The 22,320-nt window shown below is 42.1% G+C and overlaps 1 protein-coding gene across 1 annotated transcript in view; it reads left to right on the forward strand.

The window, feature by feature from the left end:
• Positions 1-22,320, forward strand: part of LOC145490658 (polycystin-1-like) — a 40,657-nt gene that overhangs the window by 2,637 nt on the left and 15,700 nt on the right. The window contains exons 3-15 of the mRNA XM_081469741.1: positions 5,286-5,438; positions 6,140-6,475; positions 6,849-7,132; positions 7,631-7,784; positions 8,045-8,364; positions 9,078-9,177; positions 10,054-10,704; positions 11,364-11,723; positions 12,159-12,872; positions 13,690-13,850; positions 14,774-18,468; positions 19,438-19,667; positions 20,989-21,371. Coding sequence (XP_081325867.1) covers positions 5,286-5,438; positions 6,140-6,475; positions 6,849-7,132; positions 7,631-7,784; positions 8,045-8,364; positions 9,078-9,177; positions 10,054-10,704; positions 11,364-11,723; positions 12,159-12,872; positions 13,690-13,850; positions 14,774-18,468; positions 19,438-19,667; positions 20,989-21,371 — 7,541 coding nt within the window. The remainder of the gene's footprint in view (positions 1-5,285; positions 5,439-6,139; positions 6,476-6,848; positions 7,133-7,630; positions 7,785-8,044; positions 8,365-9,077; positions 9,178-10,053; positions 10,705-11,363; positions 11,724-12,158; positions 12,873-13,689; positions 13,851-14,773; positions 18,469-19,437; positions 19,668-20,988; positions 21,372-22,320) is intronic.

Raw genomic sequence — 22,320 nt, forward strand, 5'->3', positions numbered from 1 at the left:
AGTCGAGCGAAAATAATGAAGACTACAAAGTGATAATTTTATGGACATGGTGTAGACTAAATACGTTTGCGTGCTAGCTAACGACGTCGTTTGAATTGTTTGCCGATGAAAATATACGTCAAATGTGTCAGTTGCCATTGGTTTCAAACACCATCATTAGAAGCACCTGCTTATAGAAACATCCTCGATGAAACTTCGGCTCGTGCGAGGACGATTTACCGACAAGCTTGGGGAATAGCTGGTGTCGCTACACCGAGCGTAATTCTTATTTCCAAGTCCATATCCAACTGAGAAGTCTAAGCAAACTTAAAAGCCCCAAGGAGCAAATTAAATAGTTCAAACAAAACTGAAATTATATCATGTTGTTTTCTATCCTTTTACTCTCAGAGAACGAAAGGTTGCGTTTCAAACTGCTTAATTTAAATTTGCATGACCCCACAATTCCGGAGGCCCTCGGATGCAGGGTTCCCGTCTTCGACTTGATTTTTCACACTGTCTTATTTCAGCATAAGCATTTCCTGCCCAGACGTCTTTCTCTGAGCTTGTGTCGTACACAGAGCATGAACGAGTTATTCTGATATTGCTTCTTTAAAGAACATTTTGTTTTGTTTTGCTCCGATCCCAGCCGACAGCTTTCACGCCCACTTTCGAGAAGGAAACAGTTGCATGCTATGCAGCTCCCCGCCCGGGTTTTCCTTCGCCCCCCAGCGCGTTTGTGGCTATTTCCGCAGTATGAGACTCGGCTAGAGGTTCTTTAGTGCTTGAAAATCGTGTTTTGGTTTCGCCTTATTCTAGGCAAGATTTTATATTTTACGGTGCCCGCTAATTAAAATTGTTAAGTCGCAAGTAAGAGGAGTGGGATTGTAAAGAACTTGTAATATTGACATGGGATAATTCAGTGTTGTTTGATTTGTCGATGCATGGAACGTGACTGTCGGCCAACTTTTACTTATTACCTGTTTATGCTTAAAATGAACTTCAGTTACATTAAAAAAAAAAAAACTTGGATTGTGGTTTTTTTAAGTTTTGTTTTGTTTAAGGAATTATTTTAAATTATTATTTTCTAGCCAGCATTATCCTTCTTTATATATGAGTCATCACTTGGCCAATGTTCAGTTTTTTCAGTTTTTCAGTTTCTTTTTTTATTATTGCACACTATTTACAAAAAAACAACTTAACGTAAGATGTTCTATCGCAATATCAGTTTGGTTCCATTCCCGTTATATCAGCACCATGCTTTGAAACATTTAACTTATTACGCAGTCTGTCTGGGAGCTCCATATTAAATCGCCTGCTGGCAGATGAAAGAGGAAAATTAGGAACCAAATTGTAGGGGTCCTCACGCGAGTGATGTACGAACCCAATTTGTAGTGTCCCCAATTAGGTTTTTAAGCTAAGTGCTATTGACACTTTAATAAAGTCTTTCATTCATTCATGCAACCTCTCCGCCGGGCGCGCTCGAAACTCGCGCCTCACACGCGCCTAACACTCGCTCACCTGTTTAGGTACTGTGGAGCTGATTAAGTTATCAGCCATGCAGAAAAATGAATAACATCTCGACAGAAACTCAACAGCGAGCTAATTAAACTGAGTTGAAAACATCTCATAAAGCATGTTCAGCGATAATCCTTCTATCTACCGGTAAAGTCAGTTGTCGAGCGGCACGATTTGATAATTAACGAAATTTAGAGTTACCAATTGTTCGCAACTATTAATAGACTGTTTAATGAAACTTCTTAAACACGAAGCAATCCTATAAAAGGCAAGGACACGCCACCTTTGAAGCACTTTGTTGGCTTTTTTGTGCAGTGGTGGATAGCCGAAATAACGGTCGGATAACAGAGAAGTCGCGGAGAAATAGCGTTTTTTTTCGTAAAAACAACGGAGTCATTTACGTAGAATAATATAAGGTAAATGGTAAAAATACGGTGAAAATAAAACTTATATTAACACTTTAGAAGATGCCTTTGGAAGAACAAAAACGATGAATTATCTTCGTCACTTCACGGAACATTCAAATTTCGCCGCTAACTAAAAAAATAACAAAGCTGATGCCTGCGATCAACGAGCTACCTGTTTCCATTTATCTCAGCATGCCGACGACAACAAATCTCGTTAGAGGAGATTTTGGTTAGCCTGTGAACACAGACGGATTTTGGTAGGATATTTAAAATTATTCACATTTATGAGCGTACTGATGGTTCAAACAAAATGGAAATTAAACAACGCTGAGCTATTCCTCAACCTGTTCAATATTCAGAGCGAAGAAGTTGGAAACAAAAAGTACTACGAAGAAACAAGAATACTTGAAAAATGGCAAAGTGAGATTTCGCCTGAATATTGACATTACAAAGGAGAAGGAAGACTCATGGCTGAATGCAATAAAAACAAAAATTGCGTTCGTAAAAGGTCGACTGAATATTAGCAGCAAGAGAATAACAGCAGCCAATGTTGAACCTCATGGAATCTCTTTTAGATAACTGGCTGAAGAATAACCATATGACAGTAAATATAACATATTACCTTTGCGTTGTGCTTGTATCTGAGGTTTTTTTTTACGAGTTTTAGTTTCCAAACTTATTTCTCAACCGCGTTAATCCTCGAAGGAGCAAAGACACTCTGGCATCAAAAGAACTACAACCATGGACAAAAGTCTTGGGACAGATTTGCACTTTTGGCGCTTTTGCGTACACGCCAGACGCGAATACAACTTCACCTGCCTAACCTCGCCCCCCACCCCCCATACAATGTTGAAAACTAGTACGTGCAACTTCACCTGATTTTCAACATTGTGTTGGGGGGGAGGGGGGACAGATACCCGTTTATAAAGGATATAGCAGCGTTTTCTTAATACTTCAGTTCTAAAACACAGATAATCCGTTACATTACATAAGTGTCCCAAGGACTTTTTGTCCACGATTGTAGACACGGCATTTTATAAATTTGAGTGAACAGTGCAAATTCATACGATGGGCTTTCGCAAGTAGGGGAAAAAAATTATGAAGTTGAAATTAAAAATGTCGATTTTCTTTGTAAACTCTTCTCCTGAAGCTATCGTTCATTTAGTTCAAAAGGCATTGCTTACTTGTTAAATAAAACAGAAAATTACACCCGTCGCTCTCCAGAATTTTGTGGCAACGAGTTAAAACTGAATTAAGCCGCGGTCAAACGATCGCAACATGCCAACGCAACATATTGCAACATTGTTGAGCGCAACATGTTGGGCGTATTTGGCCACCGTGTTGCGCCATGTTGCGACATGTTGGGTGTTGTTGGTCCAAATTTGACCATTTTCAAACTTGAGCCAACAACACTCAACATGTCGCAACACATCGCAACACTGTGGCCAAACGCAGGCAATATGTTGCGCCCAACAATGTTACAATATGTTGCGTTGACATGGTGCGATCGTCTGGCCTGGGCTTTAGACCTGAGTGAAAAAGCCAATCAAATGGGAGCATTGGTCGTCCGTTGGGATTTGTGATTGGCAGGCTGAACACCTCAGCCTCGCATAGGATCGCTCCGTGCTTAAGGTTACAGTATACCTTCAGATCGGCAATTTTCTTCAAATTTGGATTTTTGGTTCAAAGTAATGGTCGAAGAGTAATCTCTAATTTCTGAAAACAAAATTGAAAACAATTAATATTGGCGGAGAAATGGAGGCTTTGCGTTACGGTCGGAGGTAAAAGTTATCTCTTGATTGACAGTCCTATAACGTGTACGCAATCAACCGAGACTACCTTCGCGGGAATATGTGGATACCACGAATTGGCAGGCTACTCAGATCCAAGCATTTTTCGTATAGATGTAATTCTATTAAGTTATAAGTAAACATGGACCACGGAAAACTCTGTTTACCAGTTCGAAAAAGCGAAGAACGAATGAAAACACATCAATGAGTGAAGAAGCGAAAGTTGGCCTTGCGGATGAAGCTATAGCTATCGTATCAAGCGGGCAAAAAGATCGAGTCAAGAGAAGAGAAAGGTTCTGTAAAAATTTGGGAACTCGACAGCTATAACAGCGACGTTTACATTGACTCTTTTGTTGAGTCCGATACCGATAAATCGCCCAACTCATTGAGATTCATTGGAATATTATCCATGCACATTTGCTCCGCCGCGCTTTCTTTTGTTCAGTTTGTTCTCGTCGCCCAGCCACTCTAGCGTTCGTATCCTTTTTCGTCTTCTCCATTTTGCCAGACCAGCTTCAAGAAAAACCGAGCTACAGAAAAATTATCTCTCCGCCTTGAGTGCATTGCGAAACACAAGGGGTTTTTTCGAGATTCACCCGTAAATTTCACCGCGAGTTAAAGGTAGTAAATTTTCCAAGCTCTGATTGGCTCAGTGATCTGAGAACCCAATTGAAGGCGTTTGTGGGCGGAGTTTGTTTGCGAAGCGCTGTTTTCTCGAATAAATATTTTCGCTTGAAGCAGACACTTTAAAGAGTTACAACTCAAAGGGGATTTGTTTGATTGCCCTCAAATATGGACAGTAGCTACATTAACTTATAAAAAACAAAAACCTGTCTGCGACTTGTTTATTTCGCAATACTTTTTCTCCGAGAGCAATTTTTGTACGATCACTTCACATTTTTTAAATCCTATTTCGAAAATGTTCTGTAACTTTTTACTGCAATTGAATGTGGCAAAACGCAGACACGCTTTTTTAGCGCTTTTTGTCCCGAAACCGAGGAAAAAGTAAATTGGCGAAAAACAAATTCGCTTTGACTTGTAGCTTCCAAAAGGTGATTAGGACGCTCGCATTTAGAGATTTTGTTGGATTTCAGTGACTGCTCAACGGAAAAGGTGAGCAACAGAGCTGTAGTTTATCAAGAGTTCGAAAGAGTGTTCCTTGCTCGCAGTGTTTGTTTACTCTCTTCGCCTCATCAAAACAATGCTCGTTTCCAGGTCTCTCCATATTATCGTTCAGACCCTTCAGTGTTACATTGAAACCTGTACGAGTTTAAGCCGTGGAATCTGCCTCAGGAGACAAGACATTAGAGAATTGTTTTGTTGCATTGGACAATGACATGTTAGGACGGTTTTCAATTGAGTGTCGAGAGTAATCAGGCAAATACTTTGGTTTTGGTTTTATTACGATTTGAGATTGACTGAGTAATCTAATTGGTAAGGTATTGGTTTGGTTTTTGGTTATACGACGCTTAATTGAAAACTGCTAACAGTTTTGAACTACCTCTCGCAGTCAAGAAGCAAACGAAATACTCCGTTTCTCCATTAACTCACTATTTCTTTACCAACTGACTGCTTCTTGTTTCTTTGTCTCTAGGAGTGATCTCCCTCCTCAATGTCACCGTGCGTTCCGAAGCGAGCAATGACACAGGCATAGTTGGCAGTGGCTTAGCTACCATCTCGGTCAACGACAAAAACTATGCTCCACAGACCAAAGGCTATAATGTTGTGGTTTTTGATGCCCTTTCAGGTAGCTTTGCATAGAATACTCGATTGCATGAACATTGATTACTTATGGACATATTCACCTCTCTTTTCGTATTTTCTCTCATCATCGATCTACTATCGTTGGCACCTAAGCGTGAACACGTGAACATGACCACGTGATCTGAATGGGTATAAAACGTTTTATGATCCTTCATCAATCACTGGAAGTTCGGCAGACCAGTTACGCAAACGGTCGCGTTCTAAAAAGGTTTGCAACGGGTATGGGCTACACTTCAAACAATCAAGGCGTTTCATAGACAAGGGAATCCTCTGTACCTATTTTGTGGAAAACATTTTGACTTCTCAGTGGAACCTTACATTTTTGGCGCGAAGGTTTCAGCACGATCTGCAAAACGTGAAATAAGTGATGATCTGAGGAATCACGCATTGTTTTATCGAGACGCATTCACTCTTAGATGCCAAGGACGGTATTAATTCCTAGCCATGTTGATCTCTCTGTGGAGTAGGGGAATTCAACGTAAGTAAGATTAATTAGTATGCAGCCAAGGAAATGAAGGCGCACACAGATGCGAAGTGGATTAGTGAAGATAGGCTTTTTCTGGAAAGTGGATCTTGCCTGTTCGAAAAACTGGTAAGAAACTAGGGCCGAGAGGGGTGAGGAAGGCTCCCTTCGACTTGCCACTGATTTTTAAGTAAGTTAAGCTTCTCGTTTCTTCTCTTCAGGTCGTTTCCTCACTTCAAATGCGTTTGATTGTGCGGATAGCCAGGCAAAATGCAATGAGTTGGGCGACTTCCTGAAAGGCCTTCCCCAGGACGTCATAGTGCTGTTAGCAATTCAGGACTCGGCTTTGGCCGGTAACCACAAACTTCCCATCAGCAATCTGACGGCAGTCGGTGCACAGGATGCTGGGAAAGTTGCGCCCCAGACCTCTCACGCAGTTATTGGGTACAAAGGACAGCAGGTGATGGCGTGGAAAGACGAACTTCGGAAAGACAGTGGGCAAGGTCCCGCTGAATTGTCATCGAGTATTCCAATCAGTTGTTCATACGTACCAGAAGGTGATACAGCTAAGTCAGTCATGTCACCCTTTTATCTTTATGTCACGTTTTTCTCTCTTCACCCCCCCCCCCCCCCCGCCCTCCCCGTCAGGATCTCAGTGGTTCTTTGAGGGGAGTCCTCTTTCGCTGCTACTGTTTGCATCATCACGTATGGTTTCCTCTAACAGTTTTGTTTTTTTGGCTTTTTCGGTCAGTTTTTCCTCCTCTTCAAAACCCAACACTTCTAAATTCTAATGTGGTCTGAAATCTATTCGTGGGAGCCATAAGTTTGACATGCAGTCGTAACACTGTTTGAAGAAAGTTGACCCAACCGATTATCGATTAGTTGATTACTTATGAATTCATTCAATTATTTATTTATCGTTTTTCACAGATTCCACAACCTGCACTCCGTTCAATGTCGCTTCTCAAACGTATGGAGGCAGCTGTCTGAACCAATCCTCAAGTAGTGGTGCGCCGAACGACTGCCAATACGTTCTTGATGGGACAGTTACAGTGGGCTGGGAGTCGGCAACGAACGAAGGCGTCAACGCATTCATAACAATCGGCTTTCACACCACTTTCATTATCAACAAATTACGAATTATGCAGAAAACGGCTTCGGGACAACAAATCCAAGAGATTTTGCTGGATTTCAGTGACTGCTCAACGGAAAAGGTGAGCAACAGAGCTGTAGTTTATCAAGAGTTCGAAAGAGTGTTCCTTGCTCGCAGTGTTTGTTTACTCTTTTTAAACTAACGTAGACGTTTAGGAAAAAGAATGGGTCTAGTATAACTTCACTGTCAAGATGGAGAATCTCTCAATACTCTGGTGCAGAATTGGTAGCCGTAAGTTTTAAGAATTGGTTGAGGGTGGAAGTAGGAACAAAAGTCTGCCTTCCCCAGAACCACCTCTCACCGAAATGTGTCCTGATAGTGTATAGGTTTTCTTCAACAAGCAAGAATGTCATTTATTTAGCAATAAGGACATAAAATCCTAAAAATCATGCGGAACAAATATTTTTACTTTGTAGGCACTGAAACGATTGCGGTTAATTACATATAATTACATCTTGATTGAGAGATGGTGCCGGTTTAAATTAATTACGGCTAACAGTTGATGAACATATTAGTAAATTCTTGTTGTAACTGGCTTTCTTTTCCGTTGTTTTTGAAGATTACGCTGGCTGGGAACAAGACCGATTTTGAGGAGTTTACCTTCCTGTCTCGCAGGGCGAATTGGGTCAGATTAACCGTGAAAAAGGTGTATGACGGCAGCGGTGGAGTCGGAATAAAAGAAATCGAGTTTTATAATGAGATGTGCAAACAAAGTAAGTTATTGTTAGATAAGTAAAGGCAATTCAATGAAGCAAAAATCGAAGAAACTAGGTGATTGAGGAAGAGGAGATAAATGAAAGAGCAAGCGAATAGACGAACAGAAAATAATAAATAAATGAGTGAGCGAATGGACGAACGAGCAGACGAAAGAGGGAACGAACGAACGCGCGAACAAACGAACTAGTTTCTCAGCGCTCATCCGACAGTTTCAGGGAAATATTATGTTAACCATCATTTCGAATATATATTTCAGAGACAATTTGTGACGCTGTAAAACTTTCAAGCAACAGTAAATCGGATCGATATCGCTTACACAGTACCAAGTTCCCTCTGATGATCAATGCCAGGGACAAAGTGTCGGTTCTTCTCACGAGTAGCTCACGTGACAGCAGTCTTCAGTATCAGATAGTCATTGGCTCAAACGGGTACATACTCTTGCATAAAAAAGCCGGTGAACAAAGTAAAAAATTGACGGAATCAAATGTCACTGCACCTTCATTGAAAGAGAACGAGACGCGCATATTTTGGATAGACATAGAAAAGGATCGAGTGGTGTTTGGATCAGGAGAAAAGGTAGGATATAAAAATATTCGGCTTGCGAGTCCAGATTTGTATATTTAACCCACCATAAGCGGTGGTCTTTATATCTAGGGAGCACGGCACAAACGGGTTGGGGGGAGCGGTGGTTAGTTCCCTAGTCGGGGTCATTGAGTCGTGTTCTTGGGAGAGACACTTTTAAACTCTAATAGTGTCTCTCTCCGCCAATGTGTTTAAATTTAATGTTGGGGGTAACTTTGCGATGAATTAGCATCCCATCCAGGGGGGAGTAGAAATACTTCTAGTCGCCTCATGCTACTGAAACCGGAGCTTTTATCCGGTTTAATGGAACACTTGACTCGTATGCAAACAATTTCTTTTTTACCATGGTACAAGGGCCAACTCAAAGTACATCACGAGAATATAAGAGAGTAGGTTGATTTTCAGGGGTACCCGACAAAGGTTAGCCTTCTGTTTAGAGGACCTAATCTGTGCCTAGAACAGATGACAATTTTATCTACAACCTGTATCTAGCTGAAAACAACACAATCGAGTCTGGATTTTCTGCTTTCGGTTTAGCCTCCTAACGCAGACATAATCATATGGCTCGTCACGCAATCGTTATCCAAAACGAAAGCGGGAGAGGAAGATTTCGTAACGAGACCCAAGAGCATCTGCATAAGAGGTTACTCTCGGTTGCGATTTTCTGCTGTTTACGCCATTTTTCTTCCTCTGCTTTGCTCCTGTAGATTTACCTGTTTTGGAGAGATAAGAAGCTGGTCAAAATAAAGTATGCCTTCCTCTCAACAACCACCTCAGCAGCCATTTTTCAGATCTGTGGGCGAGTAGGTAAGTACACTGAGAACATACAATCCTTTGTGTATGGCTGCAGTGCAAGTAATGTCTCATTTCTATATCTCTCGCAAATTGAGTTTGAGGCTGTACGGACGATTTTCGCTATTTTCATCACAATCCTTCCGGTTTATTGAGCAGTCGACGCGTTGAACGAACCGCCATGGGGACGGGTATGAGTGAGTGACGCGCCGTGGGGTACTCGCGAAGGGGGCAACCCGTGTAATAGCTGGTTGTATTTTCCTCGAGAGCGAAAAACTATTGGAAATGAAAATAGGCTGATACCATGTACATGTGGCTCTTGTATCTAAGTAAGTAAGTAAATCCACTTAGGGGGTATTTGTATGCCGTGAAAGCCCACTTTTTCTGATTCGTTAAGCAAGCTGTGCAAAATCCGTACGACCTACCAATAATCACTGCTACAGTGTAAAACTAAATGTCTTGAAAGGTTTCAATCCTTTGATGTCCCTCTTTTAGCGCTTGAACTCCCAAGGACTTCTAATTTGACATTGTCACGACTTTCACTTCAACTACAAAATCCTGGCTCCGGTTTGATTGTGCGCATGTGTTAAAGTTCAATAACAGTGTCTGAACATACTACAGAGAGTGACCGCTGTAACTAATTGTGGCTCACCTTCCAATTTTTCCCAGAGGTCTCGATGTTTTAGTGCTGACCAAAAGGATCGCGGCCTCTGCGAAGGAAATGAGGACCAGGAAATAACATCAACGTATGATCTTATTTTCCAACTCTGTGATATCTGTACACAGAAATTGCAATTCTCCCTTTTTCGCGATATCGCTTCGCCTGCAGGAGTAACGTTTGGTGATTACCTAACAAAGGAGATAAGCGCATTAACTTTCATTTTTCCTCAGGTCAGTGTTATAAAGGTACTTCTCACTACTGGCCGCTGGACAAGTCCATAATCTTCGTACAAGACACACAAGGGGATGGGTCTCGGGTCGGAAGGATTCGCGGTCCGTGGACCACACAAGAAGCGCCCACCAAACTAGGCATCACACCGCATGGGCTTTCTCTCGGAGGCTCAAGCTCCTGGGTTGACCTCGGAGAGTTTAAAGACAGTTGCATAGTCAGCCCGTCAAAGTGTCCAAATGGAATTTCTGTGAGCTTTAAAGCGAGTGTGTCAGGAAATGAGACAGGTCACATTCTTTCCTCAAAAGGGTTGGCCGCCTTCTACATACGCACTACCATGTATTTTTATGTACGAGATGGACAGAAATTTTGGCAAGTTCACGGATCGTACCAGAAAAACACTTGGCAAACATTTTCAATGAGTTGGAGTCAAGAGAACGGGTTAACTGCTGTTGTTGTCGGAGATACGTGCAATGTGTTGCGTGACACATATGGCAAGATTGTCACGCCATCAACAGACGCTGACAATACATTCGCAATTGGTCGATCCATAAGCGAGAGCGGTGACTACGCTGAATGCGTGATACGAGATGTAGCAGTTTGGGAAGAGGAAATTACTGAAGAGAAGATGTCAAAACTACATGTTTGTAGTGGTGAGTTTAAGCACAACAACGTTTCAATCACTGGACAGTGCTTGTATTAAATTATTTCGTAAAACAACATCATTACAACACTGCAAGGGATTTCTTTTCGTATATTCTGCTATTGTTCTTTCTGTATTTTGGCTTCACAGCACATTAGAATTTCCTTGTGAAATGAGACCAAAGTTTTAGTAAGTTTCATTTAATGGGATTCTAATATCCAAGTGGCTCGACAGTTTGTCGGCAAATTTAAATCTTACAGGTTAAAGCGATGGTATTGTCATCGCCGCAAAAAAAAAAAAAAAAAAAAAAAAAAAAAACGTTCAATGCTCTAACCCTGTCTTAGAGCAAAACATCTCAAAAACAGTACTCCTAGCAGTTTCTATGGTATTGGTTAATTATCTCGTCACGCTTCACACAACGCTCTGCGTCACGCGTTGTGTGACAACCTAAATAAAAGCCGCTAACAGTTTATTATACCATTTGAGGCCCGCAAACTTTAATAGATCCTGTAAGGAAGTTTCCTTTCACCCAGGGCCTAGTAGGGTGCAGCGTGCGGGTTTTTTGTATCTTTCTCTCTCCACCGAATCTTCTGAGGTGCTACATTTTAAACAAGTAAGTCATTATTTTGGTAACCTAACTTTTCTTTTTGATCTTTATCATATTTGCAGATCACAAAACATGCGCACAAGGATGGGAATATTTCGACGGTTCCTGTTATAAGATCGCGTCTGAGAACCTTACATTCGCTTCAGCTCGCAACTCGTGTGTTGCTCAAGGAGCGGACTTGGTGAAGATTTCTTCGGAAGAAGAAAACACCTTTTTAACGGAAAAGACTTCAGACGAGGCGTGGATCGGACTGGCAAAAGAGCAAAATGACTCCTTTTATTGGCAGGACGGTTTAGGTTTCTCCTTCACTAAATGGAAAGATGGCTTGTCGAGAAGTGACGCTTGTGTTGTAATAGACGTCAATGGAACTTGGCGAGATTCTCAGTGTTCTTTTACCCCGAACAAATACATTTGTGAACAAGGTTAGTATCAAAGAAAAAATCAACTTGTTTTGCATGTGCTTTAGTCTGCGATACATTCCCACCTCTAGTATTTGACGCTGTCACTTGAAGTAGAAAATGACGATGACATAAGAACTCTTTACTAGAGTCTATCTTCTTCCTTCCCCCTAGAGAGGGAGAGTGTGTTTTTTGGAGGGGGAGGGGGGGGGGGGCAGGGCGCATAGACCTTGCGAAAAGGGCTAATATAGTTAGATGAACTATGTAGGAGCTTGATCTTCCTTTTCGTTACCACGTCTGATTCTACACTACGCGTTTTTGGGAGAGACTGGATTGAGCTTGCGGGTGAAGCAGACCATGTTTAACTCAAAAGTAAACTAACAAAAGCAGAAACAAGGGTACGAAAGTATAAAAACACTAACTTGCCTGACAAGGTTTCATTTGCCCCCTTCATTGCAGTTCCTGCTTATTACCTGGGCTGTTACGAGGACAGCGCCGACTCGTCGTCGTTTGTATTTAATCCAGGTAGCTATAAAGCAAGCGCAATGACGCCAGGTCTCTGCATGGATGTATGTGGCACCGCGTACTTCAGTTACGCAGGACTGAAAGGGGGCAACTTCTGCCTGTGCTCCAACTCTACGGTGCCCGCAAATGAACGTTCCTCAGACATGTGTGATGTGCCCTGCTTTGGCTCTGGAAATTCCGAATGCGGCAGTGAAACTCACATTTCCGTTTACAAGTCGCTTCAAGTGCGGCCTCTGAGCTTAACGCTGTCATCAGACCAGAATGTTACGACACTCGTGGCTTTCAACTTGACATTGACGCCTTTGTTGCCAGCCGACCGAACTGTCGAGTCTTACTCAATAAACGCGGGAGATGGCACAACGTATCAAACGACGCAATCCGTCGCAACTCTTGCATTTTTTTATCCCGGGGCTTATCCACTCCTAGGAAAAGTGACAGTCAAACACAGAGACACTGGTCATCGGTCAACGGCTGAGTCTTCCACGACTGTGTCAGCGATCTCTAATGTCACAGACATCGAGTTCGTTTGTCCAGCGGCAGTTGCTACGAATTTCACCTTCAGTTGTGTCTTGAAGTTTAGCCGGGGTGCCAACGTGGGGACCACGATACAATTTAAACAAGGAGAAGATCGCATTGGCTCAGTGCCTGGTAAGAGATACTGCTCATAGAAATTTACATTTAGTTAATTTAAAGCAGTGTGGAATACACGGTGGCACTGTGTCTTGTTCTATACTCGCTCAGTGCCTTTCTCTTCCAGGAGTATAAATGGGTACCGGCGGGTAACCCTGGGGGGTAGAACTGGGATGGACTATTATCTCACCTACGGGGAGTAGAATACTACTAGTCGCCTAATGCTACAAAAAATGGAGATAAGGGCCATTCTGAAGGGCTTGTAATCCACAATACAGACTTAAAATCATCTAAATAGCGATTGAAATCAACCATCCAGGATCTCATTCAATGCGTTTCTGTAGTCAGATTCAATCAATCAATCAATTGCTCAGTCAGTCAGTCAGTCAGTGAAACAATCCATCAATAAATTAATCAATCAATCAACTAATCAATCAATTGATCTGTCAGTCAGTGAGTCAGTCAGTCAATCAGTCAATCAATCAGTCAGTCAATCAGCTAATTAATTACTTAGTCGGCCAACCAATCAACTAGCCTACCAATCAAGCACGCAATAATCAATCAATAAATAAATATATCAATAAATATATCAATCGATCAATCAATCAGTCGATCGATAAGTCATTCGATAAGTCAGTCAGCTAGTCAGTCGGTCAGTCGGTCGGTCATTTGGTTGGTAAGTGGTTTGGTCAGTCGGTCAGTCACCCAGTCAGTCAGTCAGTCAGTCAGTTAGTCAGTCCGCCAGTCTGTCCGTCCGTCCGTCAGCCAGTCAGTCATCGAACCGCACACTCACTCAGTCTCTCAAGGTAAGACAGTACATTTTTGCATCACACAGACGCAGAAATCATGACCTTGGGTATTCCAGCCGCTGACTCCGGATCACAGATTAGTACCTCTGACGGATTGTACCTTCTGGAGGGAATGGAGGTCACCAGCAGGGGTAAAGCTGTGGCGCTAGAGATGGATGTCGAGCGAGGAGGCTTCGTAGACGTGAAGGTACTAATAAGGTCTTATTTCTTGACGTGAAAAAATTAACCCATTTATATGTGCAAAACACACATCATACACCCCATTGAAAAGAACGTCTAATTTGAGAACTGAGGCTAAGTAAGGACTGACTATTCTAGATTATGTTTTGTTCCAAGTTGATCTTGAAAACGTTCCTAAGTTGCATTGTATGGAATTTCGCTGTATCAATCGGGTGATTAGGAGACTAAGAACATACTGGACTGTAACAAGTTTCATACGATATGCTTGAGTAGTCTAGTTCAGAGCTCACTTTAAGCATGATTTCGCAACAGCAGTCAATTGTACTCTACTAAAAACAGAGAACACATGGCAATTCAAGTGTAAACAAGGGAGATCTTTGCGTAATTTAGCGGGGGTAAGCTTTTAAATGTCGTTCTCTGTGATGTATTAAATGATTTTTCTTTTCGAATGTTTCCGTTTTGAAAACCTTTCTGATTGAGGGAGCAAGGATGGTGTAGTGGTAGAGTGTTCCCGTCCCCAAAGTCCAATGTGGCTTATGTTTGTTGTTGGTTCTCGTCTATGATGCGAAGGTTTTTCTTATTCGTTTCTTCCTTGCGCAAAAACTCAACTCTTCTAAATTCCAAAAAAAAAACAAAAAAAAACAAAAAAAAAACTCTTCTAAATTCTCTAATCGGATCTCAGTGAAAATGGTAGAAAATAGGCATCTACTAGACGTGCCAATTCCCAAGTTATTTGTTCATTTATTTATTTATCTATCATATTTTAAAATTTCATTTTTATATATGATATTTGTTAGCGTAAAGAAGTCAGCTTCGTACATACCCCTCTCCAGGTTCTTATCCGATCAGGACCCGGCCAAACTCAATCCCTGGGCTTTTCTTAATTCTTAGGAACTAGGTTGATCAAGACCTTATTTCATTTTGTGGTAGGTTTATCGACGAAAATGTCTATCAGTGGGTCAGCGTTACTGTGGAGCAAGCAACCTGTGTGTCGCTAGTTATCACGTGATAAACGCATCCGTTTGCCCAGCAGGAAAACCCAAGAGCTGCGACAACGAGGAAACATTTAGCTTCAAGGAGGGACAGTGCACCAAGCAGAGCGAGTCATGCAGCAACAACACGACGGTAGCACATGGAAACTTTGACTACGAGCATATCTCAAGTTACATGGTTTATACAACGACTGGCCACAAACTCATTTTGATTGAAACTGGAAGTCAACAACTTCAACTCCAAGAGGGCGACCTCATCGGAGTGCGTTTTCCCGCCACTGGGCCAACCGCGGCATTGAAAACCAGTTTATCAAGTTCCTCTTTCCTGTATTCCAGCTCGGTGCTTAATACCACTGGTACCCAGACTCTTCGCGGGAATCGTCTTCCATTAACAGAAGAGAGCCCGACGAAAGTTAATTACGCACCTGCGGTAGCCATACGGTACTCTGCAGCCTCTGAAACGTACTTTGAACACCGCTATCAGAAAGCTGGTCATGAGAAAGTTTCCTTCACTCTTGAAAACGCGCGAGAAAAATTGAGCTTCACAAAAGAGATTGCTGTTCAAGAAGACATAACAGGACTGGAGTTAAAGTTGCCCGATGCACTCCCATCGGCCGAAGGCGTCAACATAAGTGCTGAACTACTGCACGGCACAAACGTGTCTTATGTATGGGACTTTGGCGATGAGAAAAATGCCACAACCACAACACCATGGGTAACGCATCGTTATGAAGCCACCGGAACAGTGGTTGTGAACCTCATAGCGACAAATAGAGTAAGCCTGGTCAGTATCTGGTGCTCAACTGTCGTTCAGGAGAAGATTGCGGGTTTGGAATTTAGTCAGACCGCCCTCCTTTCCATTCAAAATGGAACTACTGCTAGCATCGGCTGGTTGTTACGTAACGGATCACATGTCGACTTCAACATCAGCGTTGTATCCCCGGAAGGCGAGAACCACACAGCGAATTTGACCAATGCTAAAGCACTTGGCGCCACATTTTTCGCCATTTACAAAACGAACATAACCAATCCTGGCCTGTACCTTGTGACGATCACAGCGGTTAATAAGTTGTACGATGATAGCATCAGAGGCAATCTCAGTGTGCAACGTGCAATCTCGGGTGTATCCGTGATGCATCCGGGCATCGTGAAAACAAACCAGACGTTTAATTTTACCGTACTACAGCATCAAGGAGAAGAAACAGCCAATTACTTCTTACTTACCATGGACGGAAAAACGATCAACACCACAAAGAAAGTTATTTCACACACGTATCGTAAGGGTGGGAGGTACAAAGTTGCTTTGATCGCATCCAATGATATCAGTTCAGCCGTAGCACACTGCCAAGAAGTCATCGTTCAGGACGTGATCGAAGGATTGCAGTTTGAGAGCTTCGATCACAATGCGGGAGTGATGACCGAGGCGCGAGTGCACTGGAAAGTGTCTCAGGGTTCTGAAATATCCATACTTGTCGACTACGGCGATGGCGACACAAAACTATTCAAAGAGAACATCACAGTTGCCGATATTTTTTTGGCCATAAGCAGTCATAACTACAGTGCTCCTGGGGACTATCTCTTTCAAGTCACAGTAAGTAATCAGGTCGACAACAAGACGATTAACACCACAATCCATGTTGAGACTCCAGTACAGGGCGCCAAACTTGCAGTAGGACGCGGATCGTTGCAAAAAGCGGCTGAAAGTGGACCTTGTGCAAAGGGCGGTGTTTTGTACATAGCTGTGAACGAGAGCGTCACGGCAACTGCTACAGTTTCAAATGGTACCAACGTTAACGTTGTGTTCGATTTTGGAAACGGTTCGTCAAGCAATCTTACATACTTGCATCAAGAATTCCCTGAAAACGGAACGACTTCGAAGCATTTTTACTCGGACGCAGGGGAATACAATATCACAGTGACGTTGTTTAACAGAAATCTTGAGAATGTGACGTCGACTTGCAGGCTGATTGTTCAGAACCCCATCAGCGTGGTCAAACTTAAGTCAAACTCGCCCATTCCTTCTTCGCTTGGCAAAGTGGGGTTCCGCGTGGAATTTTCTACCCAGAACCCTCCCTCGAGGCCACTTTACTTCAACTACAGCTTTGGAGACAACGTCTCCCAAAACCCTTTAAAAAATAGAGATGAAATAATTCATCCTTATCCCAGGCAAGGCGTATATATTGCTACTGTTGAAGTTTCCAATGAGATAAGTTCCGACAGCGCATCCGTGGAGGTTAAAGTTCAAGATGAAGTCCACGGCCTCAATTTTACAGCTAACGTGACAGATTATGTCAATGAATGTCCACAAGAAAAGAAATTTTTTCCTCAAACAGGCGTGTTTCCCTTGGAATACGACATATCTTTCAGCGCCTCCATCATAAATGGTACAAACGTGACGTACACCTGGACCTTTCCAGACGGTCACAAAATCGAGGGAATTAGCTGTCGGCATAAGTTCAACTCAACAGGAGATCACAATATCTCACTCTGGGCAAAGAACGAAGTCAGCAACGACACTAAAGAAATGAAAATCACCGTAGAGGAAAGCATACTTGGAGTTAGCCTGAAGAACGACGGACCTGCAGTGAAGGACAAACCTCTCAATTTCTCTCTACGTGTGGAAAAGAAGGGAAACAATTCTTGTTTTAAAATTGAACTGAAGGACAGCGAGGGAACGACAAAATATTTCAAGACTGGTACGCCGTTCCTGCAGGGGAGTTGTGAGAACCCCACAGATTTAAAATCACCCGTGAATTTCTCACACACCTACACCAAGGCACAAGATTATAATGTCACTCTGACTGCCGAGAATCGCGTCTCTTGCGTCAGGATTGGAAATCAAAAATCTAAAGCGTCCGTTGTGAAAGGACCTTGCTTTTACCCAGAAATAAACGCTGTGATATCAAAGAGCAAGGAAGAAGGAACGGAGTACAAACGCTCGAAGAAGATCGATATCAAAACATCAAACAAAATCAATTGCTACAACCTTACAACTAAATATGGGTGGCGCATTTATCGGCTGCGAGACGATAAGAAAGAAGAACTTCCCAAGGAAGAATTAAAAATCGACCTCGGCAGTTCTGACCTGAACATCCCTGCTCGCAGGCTTGATTACGGCTCGTATGAATTGGTTTTCCGGATCGACATGTTGTTGGAACCAGGCGTTTTTACCGAGGAGAAATTTTACATAGAGATCACAAAATCTGAACTTGTCGCTATTATCGATGGAGGTACAGAGAGGACTGTGGGTAATGTAGCCCCCTTGGATCTAAACGCTGTGAAATCAAAGGATCCTGACAGCGAGTCACAGGATAACACTGGATACAATTTTTCGTGGTTCTGTAAGCAGAGGGATGATAATTACAATCTACCAACTAATTTAACAAACCTACCCCCCATTCCAACCCCACCACCTCAGATAAATAATACACGCAATGTCTCCCTCGGCGGTTGCTTTGATTATGGACCTGGACAGCTCAACTTCACGTCTCAGAAAATTACGTTGAACACAAGTCTTATGACCCCAAACACCACGTATATTTTCCGATTCGTCATGACGAAGGACGACCGCAACAAATTTGCAGATCAGATTGTGACTGTTAGTCCGGGAGACCCGCCAACCCTGAAAATTGAGTGAGTATATAAAAACAATAACCTCCATTTGGCACGGAAATATGCTCGGATATTTGTCCGCGGACATTATCTGTTCCGAGAAGCGAACAGTTTACCGAGAGCGGAGCTCGAGGAAAATTGTGAGCTTCGAAGAACAGATAATGTCCAAAGACATATATCCGAGCATATTTTCGCGCCAAGTGGAGGCTATTGTGTTTATTATCCTTGAAGTGTTTTTCGCAACACGCGCGGTTTTGAAAATTGGGGAATATCAGTCGGATATTCCCCATAGGAAATATTCAGTCACGTGATTCGTTTTAGACCAAGGGCGCGCGCGAGCGAAAATATTTGATGAACTATAATTCAGGATATTTCACAATTCCGCAGTATGGGGTGGTAATTAGCCTATAAGCTAGGTACCATAAGTGACATATTAGGTCACCGTAACAAAAAAAATCTTGCAAAATCCGGTTTCCAAGGACAGGAAATTTGCTCATGTTCCTTACTGGAGAAGTTGTCGCATTTTTTATAAGTATAAATATTGAAAGGCCGTATGAAAATATCCACCACATCCGAGGAGCGACTGTCACATCTTCTTCCCTCTCGTAAGTTTAACTTAAATTTACGCGTTGTTATGTACGCGAGAGAGTATATGTGGCACGCATGCGCAATGCAATTTTACGGAAGTGTTACTCACAAATAGTAAAATATCTCGTGCTAGGTGTTAATGTCGTTCCCAGATCGTTGTCGGATTCGCCCACAAGAGATCTGGGGACGGGAAATTAGCTAATTGTGAGATGTACAAGCGTATTACCAGGAAAGATAAGACACTTACAAACGGGTTCAAGCAATTCTAATTCTTGGTGTCGCCGAAAGGAATGTCTTAAAGGGAGGGAGGAGACCGGAAGTTCCTGTCTAAATATTTGGTTAAAAGAGACGAACAAATTGCTACGATTTTGTTGTTGGAACTTTTTAAATATTACATTTTAGGTGTGAGCAATGTGACGTATCAGAAAAAATTAACCCATCGAGCAAGTTAACGTTACGAGGCCACGGAAAGCATAGAACAAACAAGAAAATTAATTACAAATGGGAGTTGGAAATGAAAGAATGCGGCAAAAGTGAAGAAGAGAATTGCAATGAAACACAAAAATTAGAGGAGTATGCTGGCACACCTTTGCACTTGGATAGCCTAGTGATCAAACCCAATAAACTGGAAGGTAAAAATAACGTTATGCAACCTAAGGAACGTAACGCAACAAAATGTAACGGGTGTCAACTCTAGTTTTAGGGGTAAAATTGACGGGTAACTCAGAATTCAAGAGGGTGTGAATTGTTCAACCAAATGCTCACTTTGCAGCTAATTGTCTCTGCAAAGCTGTTCTAGAATCTTATTAAAAACGTTTAAATGCATACAAAGTACATGCCCATTCATGGCTAAAGTAAGAACTATGGGTGGGTAAGAACTATGGTTTTGTATGGATAAACCTTTTGTGCTCTTCTAACTTGGAACCAAAATTGTACTTAATTGCCTTGAGGGTGATATGATGTAATCAGCAAGAAGGCTCTCCGGTCGGAAAGTTAGTAGGGGCAGGAGAAAGGTGAAGAGTATGCCAGGGGTAGGGCAGGGGGAGAGGGGAAAAAATGAGGAACGAGTGTTGGGGGGTGGGGCAGTCTACTGGCGGGCTAACATTTAAGGGGACAGGTAAACGTACATGATTGGTATAATAATAATGATAAGAATGATAAGAATGATAGGAATGATAAGAATGATAAGAATGATAAGAATGATAAGAATGATAAGAATGATAAGAATGATAAGAATGATAAGAATGATAAGAATGATAAGAATGATAAGAATGATAATAATAATAATAATAATAGTAACAATAATTTATGATTTTTTAAGAGGATGCTCCCATCACTTTAAAGTGATTTTCAGGAAGGTCCTCAAACCAAAAAGTTCATACAAGTGAAGATAAAAGTTAAAAAGTGAAAAGAGAAAATAGAAAATGCTGAAAACTAATTTACATTATCTGTGCACAAAAAGTTCTAAAATTGATTATTAATAAACGCCAAGAATGTGCAGCTAATAAAAACTTATCGATGTTGCGCTTCAACATTTTACATGGCATTAATGCCTTTTAGGTGCACTAGGGAGAGATGTCCAGTCACTTACACATCTGTGGTAAGATGTTCGCTTCCCCCAGTCAGTTCTTGGGTTATGTAACTGAGCAGGTAGCCGTTCCTTGTAAAAAACCCATGGGAATCTCTTAATGACGACCAGGGTTAGGCAAAATCTCAAGTCATGCGTCTCGAACTCGTGGGGGTGTTCCATCAGAAGTATGAATTTACCTCAACCTTGAACTTGAGAATGACCGAAGAGTAGTCGAAATGTCGTTCGTTTTTACCCGTAGTATTTACTGTGAATTATTTTAAAAAAACCTTACTAATAAGGTAGTTACTGTGGGAGCATTCACTCTCAGTCCTTGAAATAGACGATCTTTTAGAAAAGAGTGTGCTTACTTTGTTTCTTGGTAGGTGGTAAGAAATACGTGGTTACTTTGATCGGGTGGATTGTTGGTGGAAAAGAGGGCAATGCCAGCCGTGAAATTACCATTAACGAGCCTCCCAAAAATGGAGAATGTACCGCAGAGCCACTCGAGGGTAAACCATTGGAGCCGAGTTTTACTCTGCGCTGCAAAAACTTTAAAGATGTCGAGACACCGCTACAATATGAATTCTTTTACTGGAGAGGGGAAGGATTAAAGAATGAAACGATAGGCAAGGGCTTAGAGGATATACGTTCACGAGTTACATTTCCAAGTGGTCTGGAGAAAAACGACAACGATTTAACACTCTACGCCAAAATTTTCGACGGTTTGGGAGCCTCAGAGATGGTCAAGTTCAAATCTCCAATAAAGGTAATTGATTGATGGAGGTAGACGGAGCATAAGCATTCACACGTAACTGTGATGGGTTGCTCGTAACGCCTTTCCAGATAAAATTCAGAATAACGTTTTTGACGTATGGCTTTAAAGTGCCACTGAAACGAAATTTTCGTATGTGAGATTTTTGCTTAGTAATAAAGTTTCAACCTTACTTGGAAACACTGCGGACTTTTTTTTCGCATACGGTAAGCGAAAACTGCTTTTTCAGCCGTTCGAAGTTGACTGGTTAAGCCCAAAATTGGCGGCCATCTTGGCGCGGCCAAAACAGCCTAGTGACGTCACTGGTTGTATTACTCTCATGCCGCGCTGAAAATTTAGAGTGATTATGGGAGAAGAGAATACTGTTCGAAGCCCCCCAAAAAACATCTTAAGGACATCTCAGAGCTGTAAAGCAGATAATAACAGTAGCCTTAGACAAGAAGAGGTGGAGAGTCGATCCTGGGGCTTTTCAGTCTATTTAATTGGATATTTGCAGGATATTTTATGTAAGCAAGCAAACGAGTGGGAGTTCTTGGATCGCAAAATGATCGGGACTCTTGGTGAAATGGCCACCACTCAATTAAACAATATCTACACTCATAAAGTAAAAAAGACATGAAAACAAGAAAAAGCGGCTTTTGAAATTATTATCCGGACTGCTGCTGCACGAATCGCAGCAACAACGCTTCGAGTTTCGAGTCGCTTCGCTTCGAGGAAACCGGACGCTTTGTGAGTTTCACCGCGGACGAGATTGTGCTACAGTGACCTTTAGTCCAGTTGCATCTGTTACATCCTACAAGTTATCAAATCAGCAACAATTTAAGAAACCCTCTTCTTTTATGTGAGGGAGCGAATTTAAACTATAAAGGTAAACTAAGCTGCCATGACCCTACAGGTATGTTTTCAGGAAACGAGAGAAAGCGTGACAATGTCGACGGCGAAA

This window comes from Orbicella franksi, chromosome 6, assembly GCF_964199315.1.
Source record: "Orbicella franksi chromosome 6, jaOrbFran1.1, whole genome shotgun sequence".
In the NCBI taxonomy this organism is placed as follows: Eukaryota; Metazoa; Cnidaria; class Anthozoa; order Scleractinia; family Merulinidae; genus Orbicella; species Orbicella franksi.